Source organism: Echinops telfairi, unplaced genomic scaffold (assembly GCF_000313985.2).
Source record: "Echinops telfairi isolate 266 unplaced genomic scaffold, ASM31398v2 ScPeMD7_2010;HRSCAF=2546, whole genome shotgun sequence".
Classification (NCBI taxonomy): domain Eukaryota; kingdom Metazoa; phylum Chordata; class Mammalia; order Afrosoricida; family Tenrecidae; genus Echinops; species Echinops telfairi.
Genome location: NW_022105908.1, coordinates 20,086,670 through 20,099,044, shown reverse-complemented (window position 1 = coordinate 20,099,044; position 12,375 = coordinate 20,086,670). Strand labels below are relative to the sequence as shown.

Sequence of the window (12,375 nt, the reverse complement as noted above, 5' to 3'; positions counted from 1 at the left end):
GTCCTGTGCCATCCTCACAACCCTTCCTATTGCTGTGCCCATCTATTGATGAAGCCACTGTATCCATCCATCTCACTGAGGGCTTTCCTCAATGTGTCCACCACTTGTTGGTCAGCTTGTCACACTGTGGTGGCTTGTGTGATGCTGGAAGCTATGTCACTGGTATTTCAAATGCCAACAGGGTTACTCCATGTGACTAGGTTTCGGCGGAGTTTCCGGACTAAGACCAGACAAGGAGGAGGAGGAAGCCGCTGCAAAGCCTTACGCATAGCTTCGAAGTATTGTCAAATACTGAAGGCCAGCCATACAAGGCCCATGAAATCACCAATACCAGCTAACATCACAAGCCTCACCAAAGAGAAGCAGATCCACCCATCACATTAGGGGGGAGCTAATTAAATGTGTGGCTAGTATGGCCAGAGAAGGGTGTTGAAAATATCCAGACTTGGCAGAAAAAAAGGTTCCCTACCCCTGCAAACCAAACACTGCTGTCTAGTCGGTTCTGACTGACAGTGACTCTCTGGGACAGCAGAAGAGCCCCTTTGGATTTCCAAAGTCGTAGATCTTCCCAAGAGCAGAAAGCCGCCTCTGTCTCTGGAGAACCTGCTGATGGTTTTGACCTCATGGTTAGCAAACCAAGGCAAAACCCACTACAACACCAAGATTCCTGAGGTGGGTCTCTAGGTGGGTTTCACTGGCACCATTTTGGTTAGTAGTCGTGTGGCCGTTACATAATCTACTGTCAACTTTCGGGAAGAGGCAGAGTCTAGCCGGTCAATCAGGTCATAGCCAATGATGCCTCTGTGTGGGCCTGGCCTTCTCCTGAAGATTCTGGGAACTCCCATCTTCCTCTCTGGAGGCGGGGCACACACACTCTCCCTGCTTCACATTCCTGTTGACAGGCCACACGGAGTTATGCTGATGGTAGCCAGAGCCCTGGAGCTGGAAGAGCCATATGGAGAGCCTCGCCAGCGCTGAGATGCTTCCACAAGACTTTCCACCCACTGGCCTGTGATCTTCCTGCTCTCGACACTGTTGCATGTGCTGCGTGAATCTGTAGAAGAATTTATGGACTAGTATCGGACATATGGGTTAATATTGGACTTATGGGCTAATACCAAACATATGGACTTGATCTGGGCTGGGATATTTTCTTAATATACAATTACTCGTTGATATAAAGCTCACACACATGAGTGTCTCTGGATTGGTTTCTCTAGTTAAACCAGACTAACACATCAAGTGTTTAACCGTTTGCATTATCCATGAACTCCAGGGGTCACACACAACCAGATGCATGGAAACCGGTCTCCCCAATCCTGGGCTGTCTTGGACTCTTGGTACTGAAAGGGCCTCAGTCCTGGTTGCTGAGGGGAAAGTGTGGCCTCTGTGAGGCCTGGGTGCCTCAGGCCTGGATCCTCTCATTGAGCCTCCTCTCCTTGATCGAACACACTCTCACCGCCATCAAGTTAATTCTGACTCATAGAGACCCTATTAGACAGGGTCAAATTGCTTCTGTGGGTTTCCAAGACTGTCAATCTTTTGACGCGTTGAAAACCCCTTGGATCGGGTAGTGGTTTTGAACTGCTGACCTTGTGATTTGCATCCCAAGGCTTTATATCTTTCCCCCCTTAATAGACTTCCCAATTTTCTAGTTTTCCTACTTAATTGTCTGGGCCATAGCCTTAGGCTTACCCACTCTGCAGTAATAGGCAGAGAGGATGTACAAAGTCCTGGCAATTCCATAAATTGGTCTGATCTCTGTGTGAGTCTATTCCTGATTTCCTAGCTTTCTATGCCATTGTCTTGTCCCCAGGCCCCACCAGGCATTTAAAACCGTGTCCTGGTTCCTGAAAGCATATATTGTTGAGAGCTATATTCCATTGCCTTGCCCAAGCCCTGCTTTGAGTTTCCATTTTCTCTGCCACCTCTCATGCGTGTCTGTGTGGGAGTCACTGCTAGTTGAAATGGCTCTCTCTCCCCTGGATCAGATGCTCACTCTTGAGTCACTTCCTGTGTGTGTACTTTACACGACCATCACGAATTCAGGGAGATGCTCAGCCAGGGAGCGAGCCCCTTTCCAAACCTTTCCTGGGTCCGTGACATTGAATAAGTCGTAGGCAATTTTCCCAGGCTGCAGCTTCCTCGGCTCTGAAATGAGGACATTAGCCCTAAGAGCATGGCAGAGCCCTTCCAGAGCTAAGTGACCAGTCTCTTCTACTCACACTTGGGACCCAAGGGTACATGACCAGATTTGAACATTGGTAAAGTGAGACACCATTGATAAAACTGGCGAAATAGCCACATGGCAGCCGAAAACCGTATACCCTAGCTTGTCGTGCATTCTTTCCAAAAATCAGGACTTTTTAAAAACGCTGCGGGACTGGGGAAAATTTGTTAAAAATCCGGACTGTCCCCCAAAAGCGGGACATCCGGTCACCTTACCCAAGGGTTTTTATGTCTCCCCAGACTCAACGGTGCATCTCCCAGTGTTACTTTTTATCCACGTCCGTAAGGAGTCTTGGTGGTGTGCTAAGCCACACCCTGAGCTGCTAAGCACAAGGTCAGCAGTTCAAACCCAGCAGCTGCTCTGTGACAGAAAGGTAAGGCTTTCTGCCCCCTTCACTATTACAGCCTCAGACACCCACGCAGTTCTATCCTGTCCTATAGGGTCACTAGGAATAGTGGACTCGGAATGGACTTGGGGGCAGTGAGGTTTCTGAGTATTCAGCTCCATTCCCTTATTCCTCTACCCCAACCCCTATAACTGTCCGGTTGGCCCAATCTGGGCTCACCAAGACTTAGAATAGCCTATCTCCATAGAAACTACGACTTCCATCAGGCACTGCTGTGGCAGAGCAGGAAGGGATGTGGAGGCGTGGCTCCAATACCCCGGAGATCCAGAAATAAACTACAACTCCCAGAAAGGCCAAGAACTCCAAGGGCAAGGGAAAGGAGCGACAGCACTCTGATGGGAGGGGCGTGAACGTAATTTGGGGGCGTGGCCAGGTGGGCAAAAGGAAGAAGTTACCTGTTGACTCCCTCTCTATCCATTCTCTTCCCCACCCTGACCAGCTACCCCTAAGAGGTAGACCATAAGCCTCTACCGAAAAGAGGTAAGAGGAGGGAGGCAAAGGGAGTCGCCGGGTGGCGGCAGAGACTGGCGATTGCATCCCGTGGGAGGAAGCAGCTACTTTTCACCTGCTGAGTCAGATGAGCCAGTCTTCGGGGGCGGGGTCCTGTATGAGAGAAAAGGACAAAGATCGAGAAGGATTTATTTGTTCGTTTTGAAGACAGATTACATTTAGAGCCATCTGCAGACCCAGCTGTGGCCTGCGTCTAGGGCAGGCCTTGGGAAGAGGGAGATCGAGGGTGATTTTTTCGGTCACGAAGAAACGATAGCCCGGTCTACGCGGCCCCTACCCCACCCCCTTCCGTGTGGTCCCTAGCCCACATCGGTGGAGCCACATGGCTTCTGTGGTCTGGGGGGGTGCCTCCTGGTGGGGCCCTCCGCCGCCGGCCCCAGCCCGGCCGCTCACAGACATCGACTTCTGCTCCGGAGCCCAGCTTCAGGAACTAACCCAGTTGATTCAGGAGCTGGGGGTGCAGGAGAGCTGGAGCAACGGGCCCAAAGCGGGGTCAGATCTCCTGCAGGCCAAGGACTTTGTCTTCTCCCTGCTCAGTAAGTAACCCTCCTGGCCTGGGGAGAGCGCCCAGCCCTCGAGCCAGGCCACGCCCACTCCCCGTTTGGGGCCCCGCCCCCACAAGCCTTGCCTTCTCCTCTCTTAGGTCTCGTTCACCGCCGGGACCCCCGCTTTCCTCCCCAGGCCGAACTCTTGCTGCTTCGTGGCGGGGTTCGCGAGGGTTCTCTGGATCTGGGGCCTGCACCCCTGGGGCCCTACACCCGGGGGCCCCACTACGATGCCGGCTTCACGCTCCTGGTGCCCGTGTTTTCCCTGGACGGCGCTGGGCCTGAGCTTCAACTGGACCTGGAGTCCTGTGACGCCAGGCTCCACCTCCCAGAGTCGGTGCGCGGAAGCTCGGTCCAGGAGGCGTGGCAGGATTGCCTGGGACCTCCGGTCCCAGCGGGATGGGGTTTGATCCGCCGAAACGAGGACAAAGGCAGTCCCATGGCCCAGCCGAGCTCCTCAGACCGGCAGCACGATCGCGTCACTGAGCCCGAGCCGCAGGTGTCTTCGGAAGAATCACCGAGTGACGTTTCAGGGCCCGAGTCGCCGCGGCCTGACGTCACTGATCTTGGTGCTCTGCCACCATTGAAGACACGGTGTGGTGACGTCACCAGGCCAGCTGTCGTCCGAAGCCCGGTCGGGAAGCCGTCTGAAGCGCCGGAAGGGTGGCCCACGTTGTGTCCCGCCCAAGTAGCTGCTTGGTTCTTTGCTTCGCTGGCCGCAGTGGCCGAGGCCCTGATCCCCGTCCCTGGTGCCCCGCGCCTGGTGCACGCCGCCCGCCACGCGGGATTCACCACGGTCCTCCTGGCCACGCCAGGGCCCCCGCGCCGCCTGCTTCTCTTCGACTTGATCCCCGTGGTGTCCGTGGCCGGCTGGCCCGAAGGGGCCAGGAGCCACTCTTGGGCCGGTCCTCTGGTCCCCGAGTCAGCCTCCTTTTATCTGGTGCCCGGCGGCGGCACCGAGGGACCGGGCGCCTGGGGCTGGCAGCTCTGCTTTGCCCGCCAGGAGCTGGCGCTCAAGACGCGCATCCCGGAGCCGCTGGGGCAGGCGCACGCTGCGGCCCAGGCGCTGCTGCGCCCCCTGGTGGCGGGGACCCGCGCCGCAGCGCCCTACCTGCTGAGGACGCTGCTCTATTGGGCGTGCGAGCGACTCCCCGCGCTCTACCTGGCGCGGCCCGAGAACGCGGGCGCCTGCTGCCTCGGGCTGCTGGATGAGCTGGGCCGCGTGCTCGAGGCCGGGACGCTCCCCCACTATTTTCTGAGCGGCCGGAAGCTCCGTGCGGGAGCCGGCGCCTCCGCTCTGCTGGGGGCATTGGCCCGGCTCCGCGGGGACCCCACCGGGGCGCTGCGAGCAGCAGTGGAGGAGGCCAAGGCAGCGCGCAAGGGGGGCGGCTTGGCTGGCGTGGGGGTGGGGCCCACTGAAGGCAGCACTCCAACCTGAGTGCCAAAAGCTGCTTTTAGGGTTACCCGTGTCTCTCCTGGGGAACAGACTGTGCCCAAAGGTCCGGTACGGAAAGGCCTCGTCGGTTCCTCCCATACTTCCCCGTCCCCGGTTGCCCCGCACCAGACTGTCCACGCCTACAATCGGTCGCCAGCGCACCTCCCGCCCCAGGACAGTCTAAGGCAACCGTCTCCCTGCCGTCCTCTTGGTTTTCACCTTTAGGAGTCAATGGCGATATCTGGGAGACTATGTGCTGACAAAAAGGATAAAGGAGCGAGATATATGCAGACCGGGTCTAAACGATCTGATTCACTCAAAAGCAGGGAATTTAAGGAGGCCGGCTTTTGCCCCGGTCCACTCTCACCATCACCACCATCTCTCTGGTTCCTCCCCCCTTTTCCTTTCTGTCCTCAGTCTCCTTCTACAGTCTCAGAATGTCAGCCATTTCATCTAACGTCCAGTCTCTCCCTGCCCAAATCCAGAGTTGGCCTCAGTGGCGCCCCTTTCCCGTCCCTCCGCCCTCCGAAGCCGAGATGCACGCAAGCCCAGCCTGGTTCTGGCCCCTCTGCCCGCCTCCAAGGAACCCTGGGGTTCCGCCTCCGAGTTGTTCCCGCCACCCCCCACCTTCTTTCCGGCGTCTCCGCCCCCTGCCCCGCCCCCAGGCCGGCTCTCAGAGGAGGGGGAGCTGCTGTCGCCACCGCCGCCACCACTCCGCCCGGTCCAGCCGCCTCGCCCAGTGCTCGGACTACACCGGACCGGGGCGCTCTGCAAACACCCTCATTCCTTCCTGGGGGCCCAAGGCATCAATATGGGTTTGGGGGGAAGCTCCTCTCGCGAGGGACCGTGAGGAGGGAGGAACCGGAGCCAGCGCCACCCGTCGCCGGATCAACAGGACCGGACAGGTTGAGGGGCGTCGGGGATGGAAGAGGGCCTGCTGTAGGCAGTCCGGGGAGGACGCGGAAGCCGGATGGCCGGAAGCTCAGACTGATGCGCTCCCACTAGTAGGGGGCCTGTTCACAGTTGGGGACTAGTGACAACGTGGGTGAACTCCACTCGGGGACTGGTGGATTTGGAGGGCGTGGGATCTGAACAGCACCAGCTGTCCCCAGGGAAATTTAAGGGGCAACCAGGAAAAAAGAAAGAAAAAATAGCCCCTAACACTACTTATTTCCAGGTGACAGTGGGCCCCTCTGACAACCACCTGGTGTGTCGCTAGGAAAGGTGAATTTGGAGGTGACTTCTAAAGGAGTGGAGGGTGGCTAGGCGAGGAAAGGGGGTGGGTAGCAGAAACATGGGAGTGACTGGGTAAAAAAAGAAAAAGGTATTGTCCAGCAAGAGGGCCTAGGAACCTCTTCAGAACCTGAAGAATCTGGGCATTCAAAGGCATAGGTCTGGGGTATTTCACGGAAAAAGTGGGGGCTCCTCTTTATTTCAGGGGTAGCAAAGGAAACACAGTAGCAAGGTTGAGTTCCTCTCTGACATTGGCGGTTCCCTCATGGAGGTGGGTGAGCTAATATTCTCAAAGCAGAGGACTCACGCCGCGTAGATACAAGAGTGGGTCTGCTAGGGGTGCAGAGCCCCAGAATCTGGTGGAGAGGTGTCTGGCGATAGTAGAACCATATCTTGGTAATTGGGGGGGGGGGTCTCGCATTTGGGATTGGAGCCAGAAAACTGTAGAGCAGCGTAGGGGGGCTTTCCGTAAGAGGCAAATTTTGAGGGCAGGGTCGACTGAGCGTCCGGACGGCTGCCGGGCCCTGGGGAGCGAGCACGGCACCGGGGCCCCCGAAGGTCGGAGCTGGTGACTGAAGGGGGGGCCTCTAGGGCTTAGCCTCAGGTCCTGTGGGTGCGGCGGCGAGTCCCGGCCAGAGAGGCACGAGCATGCCGTGGTGAGCGGGTTTCTCTGGGGGAACCCAGCGTGCTCCAAGCGCCGGCCAGTTTGGGGGTGCCTCCTCCTGGGGCGCCATGGCGGCGCTGGCCAGTAGCCTGATCCGGCAGAAGCGGGAGGTCCGCGAGCCCGGGAGCAGCCGGCCCGTGTCGGCGCAGCGGCGCGTGTGTCCCCGCGGCACCAAGTCCCTCTGCCAGAAGCAGCTCCTCCTCTTGCTGTCCAAGGTGCGACTGTGCGGGGGGCGGCCCGCGCGGCCGACCCCCGGCCCGGGTGAGTGCGGCTGGGGCGGGGACCCCGGGCCGGGGGTGGAGGGTCTCCGCTGCGAAGGGAGAGGCCAGGGAAGCTGAAGCGTGGGGCCGAGGGGTCTCCCCGGAAGTGGAAGAGGGTGGGCCCGGACGACCAAGTCCCCGCCTGTCTAACGGCTCCTCAGTTTCCTCTCTCTCCCACAAAGCCTAGGTCTCCTTGCTTTCGAGGGCAAGGGGAAAGCTTGAGGGGTGAAGTCTGGCGCCCCGAAGCCTTGCCGCTCCTGTCCCCACCCCCTCCACCAAACCCCGGCGTCCCCACCCCCACTGCCCTCCGCCTACGTGCCGGCTCTCGCGATTCTTTCCATCCCGAGTCGAGGGGGCTGGGGGGTTCTGGGCGCCCCGGTCACCCCGAGGTTTTCTGCGGCTCCGCTGCCCCGCCCCCGCCCCGGTGCTCCCGCTCCTCCACGGTTTGGCTGGGTTCTTCCGAGCCGAGCCCGGCTGGCGCGGAGCTAAGCTGCCCAGCTCTCCCCCGGGTGCCCTTGCAGCTACTTGGCCAGCCCGCCCCTTGGTACGCCCTCCTCGCGTGACCTGCGCTTCAAGATGGGCGCTGGGTAGCCCCCACCCCCACCCGCGAAAGCCTCCCCGTGCGACTCGGAAACCGGGTCCCCGAAGCTCAGGGGACCCTCTGCCGGGAGGCACTCAGATACAGTTGCAGCTCCAATGTGCTGGCTAAGAGCCCGGTGACTGGGGGGCTGGTACCACCGGCAAGGGGGGACACGGGGAGTCGGCTTCGAGCAAGCGACGGAGAAGAAGTTGTAATGGGTAGCGTGTAATCCCCGTCCAGGTAGCACGGGCAGGAAGTCCCGCTGGCCCGGCTCCCGTCCGCGCCCAGCTCCCCTGGAGCTGGTCCCCTCGCGCCCTCCTCCCGCCGGCACCGACTGTCCGCAGTGGTACGGTCCGCAGCCCACCCTCTGAGTGGGACCCAGCCCCCACGTGACTCCGCCTGCCTCTCCACCTCCTCGACCCCCCTTCCCCCACTTCCTGGGTACCGTATCGAAGCCCCCACCCCACCCCAGACGGGTTACCTGACTGTAGGGGAGAGGCTGAGCCTCAGGGTGGGCTGCCCACCCCCACCTCCGCGTGCCAGCGGAATGACTGACAGACGGACAGATGGGTCAGTGTCAGACAGGCGGGCTCTGGGCCAAGCGGAGGCCGGAGCCAAGCCAACAGCAGCGCAGCAGCAGGTGCTGAGTCAGCGTCAGGCCCAGCCCCACCCCCTCTCCAGAGGGGGAGCCTGCCCTGTGGTCACCCTGCCTCCCCCTACACACACACACGTATTCACAAACACACCACCCCCTCCGGCAGCCCTGCCTATCTCCCTGTCTCTCTCCTCTGCCTTTTGATATATCTCTCTCCGTTTCCTCCTCCTCCCTTCCCCCTTCCGTTTGAGCTGTAGAGTAGGAATTAAGCCATTGAAATAAATCTCTTTCAATTAAATGGAAAGCTCTAGGTCCTGGGAAGCCAAGGGGGGCCACACCCGTCTTCCTCAGGAGTCAGAGAGGTTAGAGAGCTGGGGCCCTGGGACCACCCACCTTTCCTGCCTCCATTCCCTTTTCCCACCCTTAGATCCCGCCCAGTGTAGGAATGTTTCTGGGAACAGAGATGTCATTTTCAAAGATGAATGCCTCTCTCCCCAGAGCCTCAGCTCAAAGGCATCGTCACCAAACTGTTCTGCCGCCAAGGCTTCTACCTCCAGGCGAATCCTGATGGGAGCATCCAGGGCACCCCAGAGGACACCAGCTCCTTCAGTGAGGGGGCGCCATCTGCTGGGAAGGGTGGGGGGAGTGAAGGGGGAGGGGATGATGACAAGCCCTTTGTCTGTCTCCTTGACACCCCACCCCCACCCCGTCTCCCCAGGGAAGAAGTGAAGCTGGGGGTGCTGATCTCCACTCTCTCCACCCTCAGCCCACTTCAACCTGATCCCCGTGGGGCTGCGTGTGGTCACCATCCAGAGTTCCAGACTGGGCCACTACATGGCCATGAATGCTGAGGGCCTTCTCTACAGCTCGGTGAGACGCTGAGGCCCAGAGGCGTGGGGTACAAAGAACTCCCCCTGCCTGCAGCCTCCCTTAACAACTGGTATTCTACAGCCCACGACCGACCCCCTTCTTCTCCCAGCTTTGACTGAGAACCTGCCATCACTGGCCACCTGAGAGCAAGAACACTTCCTCTGAGTCCCTCCAATCCCTGCTCCTGGCACAGCCTCCCTCGCCCCCCCTCAAAAGAAACAACACCCAGACCCTTTAAGAGTCCAATTTCTTTAGCCTTCTAGGACTCCTACGGTCTCATTCAACCTCTTCCAGCATTAGTTATTGTTCTCTTCCCCAGAGCCCTTCAAGATAGGGGATGGTGTGAAGGCTGAGGGTAGAGTGGAGGGAAGGGATGTTCTTATTTCAGGTCCCTGAAAGTCGAGCTCTGAGCTCTTAGGGGCCTACCAGGCTCCTTCTCCAGCCTGGACTCAGAAGTTGGGCTCCAATGGAAGTGCATGGGTGACATCCCATCTTATTCCTTCCCAGGGCTCCTTTCTGCTCAGTGATGTGGCTGTTTGTCTCTGTCTGTCTGTGACTGTCTGGGTCTTTGTCTCCTCAGCCACATTTCACAGCTGAGTGTCGCTTTAAGGAGTGCGTCTTTGAGAATTACTATGTTTTGTACGCCTCTGCTCTCTACCGCCAGCGCCGTTCTGGCCGGGCCTGGTACCTCGGCCTGGACAAGGAGGGCCGGGTCATGAAGGGAAACCGAGTCAAGAAGACCAAGGCAGCCGCCCACTTTGTACCCAAGCTCCTGGAGGGTGGGTATGACCTCAAGAAAAGATGGGCCCTCGGGACGGTGTTGACCTTGACACGGGCATTTACTGACACATATGACAGGTCAAGCCACAAAAGCTTTGGTCTTTGCAGGTCTGGGGAGTCCTCTTTCTCTGGGTTGGGGGTTCCCAGAGGATGAGTGCATGGGAAGTGAGTCTTTTCAGAGCTCCAGCTCTGTGTGCATTCTTCCGTGCCTAACTCACCTTCCTGTTCCTTTCTCTCCCCATTCACAGTGGCCATGTACCGGGAGCCTTCTCTCCACAGTGTCCCTGAGACTTCTCCTTCCAGTCCCCCTGACCCCTGAAATGCAGTTGCTGGGCCGGAGGCTTCCTACATTCCCACAGAACCAGCCACCGCCACCGCCACCGCCTCTCCCCTGGCGCTGCTCTCATCCCAGCCAGGTTCCACCAGGTGCTCTTCCCTGGGGTCACCTAGGAGCTGGCTGGGATTTCTAAGACCCACCAATCCTGGAGCCCAGAAGGGAGGTGCAGAGAGTGTCTGAAAATGAACCTGGTTGATCACTCTCCCCTTCCTTCCATGGCCACTCTCCCCACCAAACCTTTTCCTGGGGTAACGGTGTGGTTTCCAAATGGACAGAACCAGGGCCTAAACACTCCCTACCCCAGGCCCTGCCAGTTCCTGGACCTCATGCCTCTTCTTCATTGCTACTGGACCATAGACTTCTAGTTCCATTGGCGCTCAGGATTAATTTCCCTTTTCCCCCACTCCACCTTCTGCCTTGGACTGGACAGGTTCTGGAACATCAGGACCCCCCCCACCCCCACCAGCCAGGGCCATTTCTGCACTAGAACTTTGTGCTGGAATCTAGGCACGCTGCCAGACTGTTCTGAATCCATTAGGCTTCTGTCCTTTACCCAGACTCTTGGTTTCCAAGTAGACAAAGGCTGGATTTAATGTCTGTCAGGCTGAGACCACAGTCTGAACTGGGACCAGTCTCAGATCACCACAGGCTTTAACCTCCTTATCCCAGAGACAACCAGTTCTAGAGCACGGTGTTCTAAACCTACATGGAGCCATACTTGTCCTGAATCTCAGCTCTAGGACATAGACCACAAATCTCAGCCCTTCCTCCCCCAGTCCCTCAGGATGGGGCTGGGCCCTGCACAGCCATAGTATTGCTCTAGAGCAGGGGGCCACATGCAGCCCACCGAGGACATTTATCCGGCCCGCTGGGTGTTTTTGCCCTTTTTTTTTTACTTCAAAATAAGATATGTGTAGTATGCATAGGAATTTGTTCATAGTTGTTGTTGTTTTTAATCTATAGTCCGGCCCTCCAACGGGTCTGAGGGACAGTGACCTGGCCCCCTGTTTAAAAAGTTTGAGGATCCCTGCTCCAGAGTAAATTCTAGATCCATGCACCCACGCTTCCACCCATTAAGGCTGGGCTCTGGAAAGGGCCCTGTTGTGATTCATAAAGAACAAAGTTCTGGATGAACTAAGTACCACTTCTTATTATTCTTAGAGAATAAAGCGGGGGGAAAATTATTCTTCCATATAGAATGCTGACTTTATTTTTAAATGCAATTTCTAGCTCCTGGAACCCAGCTGGGGTCCTGCCAGGGGAATGGAGTCTAGAAAAGGCAGAAGAATTTTGGAAGGGTCCCTAGCCCATAACAGGGAAGCTAGGATGGGGAAGGGGCTAAACCCATGGCATGGTGGGACCTGTGTCTGGGTTTGGGGGGGACATGAACACTGAGCTACCTCAGCAAGCGTCCCTTCCCAGCAGTCCCTTTAAAGCTGAGGTCTTTAGAATGACGATCTGGAAATGAAAGGACAAGTGGGACCCAGCCTTGATCCGCAGTGAGGAGACCCTAACTCAGCAATAAGTCTCATTTCTCTCCCGGACACGAGGACACCCTCCTCCGCCCCAAGCTTCTAACTGAACAGACCACTTTGCATTACCTTACAGCTTATAACCTCAGCTGGGTTTTAGGTACCCAAAAAAGGCCTGACCAGATTTTTCTGGAAAACAGAGGACTGGGGGCAGGCCTAGAAAAGGCTGGTACCCACAAGTCTAGGAGGTGACTTCTACATGCCTCAAATCCGGTGGGGGCGGGGCATTGAACGTGAAACCTTGAGGGAGGGACTTGGGCCCAGAGCTGGGTCACTTTTCCTCCACCCTTTCTCCTAGTTTGTCGCTGGAGGGATAGATGCCCCCCCTCACTCACACCAACGCCGCTCAGGCTCCGCCCCATCTCTTGGCTCCGCACCCCGGCGAACGGGTGTCCACT

At 57.8% G+C, this 12,375-nt stretch overlaps 2 protein-coding genes across 4 annotated transcripts; both read left to right on the top strand.

Annotated features, from left to right (window-relative positions):
- Positions 1 to 3,035: 3,035 nt before the first annotated feature.
- TMEM102 (transmembrane protein 102) lies at positions 3,036 to 5,418 on the top strand. Its single transcript, XM_045293422.1, has 2 exons — positions 3,036 to 3,682; positions 3,790 to 5,418. Exons 1-2 carry the CDS (start codon positions 3,469 to 3,471, stop codon positions 5,127 to 5,129), a joined length of 1,554 nt encoding a protein of 517 aa, XP_045149357.1. The 5' UTR covers positions 3,036 to 3,468; the 3' UTR covers positions 5,130 to 5,418.
- Positions 5,419 to 5,810: 392 nt separating this feature from the next.
- On the top strand, positions 5,811 to 11,346 carry FGF11 (fibroblast growth factor 11). Of its 3 annotated transcripts, none has more exons than XM_045293424.1 (5): positions 5,813 to 7,284; positions 8,957 to 9,067; positions 9,225 to 9,328; positions 9,993 to 10,107; positions 10,357 to 10,512. In XM_045293424.1, exons 1-5 carry the CDS (start codon positions 7,092 to 7,094, stop codon positions 10,425 to 10,427), a joined length of 594 nt encoding a protein of 197 aa, XP_045149359.1. In that variant the 5' UTR covers positions 5,813 to 7,091; the 3' UTR covers positions 10,428 to 10,512. The 3 variants fall into 3 exon arrangements, with proteins under 3 accessions (XP_045149358.1, XP_045149359.1, XP_004712951.1); XM_004712894.2 differs by having other exon boundaries at positions 5,814 to 7,284; positions 9,909 to 10,107; XM_045293423.1 differs by lacking the exon at positions 9,993 to 10,107 and having other exon boundaries at positions 5,811 to 7,284; positions 10,357 to 11,346.
- The last annotated feature ends 1,029 nt before the right edge of the window (positions 11,347 to 12,375 follow it).

Excerpts from the sequence above, each read along its gene's own strand:
- FGF11 (XM_004712894.2), top strand. The coding sequence starts at position 7,092 with ATGGCGGCGCTGGCCAGTAGCCTGATCCGGCAGAAGCGGGAGGTCCGC. Across the intron at positions 9,068-9,224 it reads AGAGGACACCAGCTCCTTCA|CCCACTTCAACCTGATCCCC; the intron begins GTGAGGGGGCGC and ends CTCCACCCTCAG. Across the intron at positions 9,329-9,908 it reads AGGGCCTTCTCTACAGCTCG|CCACATTTCACAGCTGAGTG; the intron begins GTGAGACGCTGA and ends TTGTCTCCTCAG.
- TMEM102 (XM_045293422.1), top strand. The coding sequence starts at position 3,469 with ATGGCTTCTGTGGTCTGGGGGGGTGCCTCCTGGTGGGGCCCTCCGCCG. Across the intron at positions 3,683-3,789 it reads CTTTGTCTTCTCCCTGCTCA|GTCTCGTTCACCGCCGGGAC; the intron begins GTAAGTAACCCT and ends CTCCTCTCTTAG.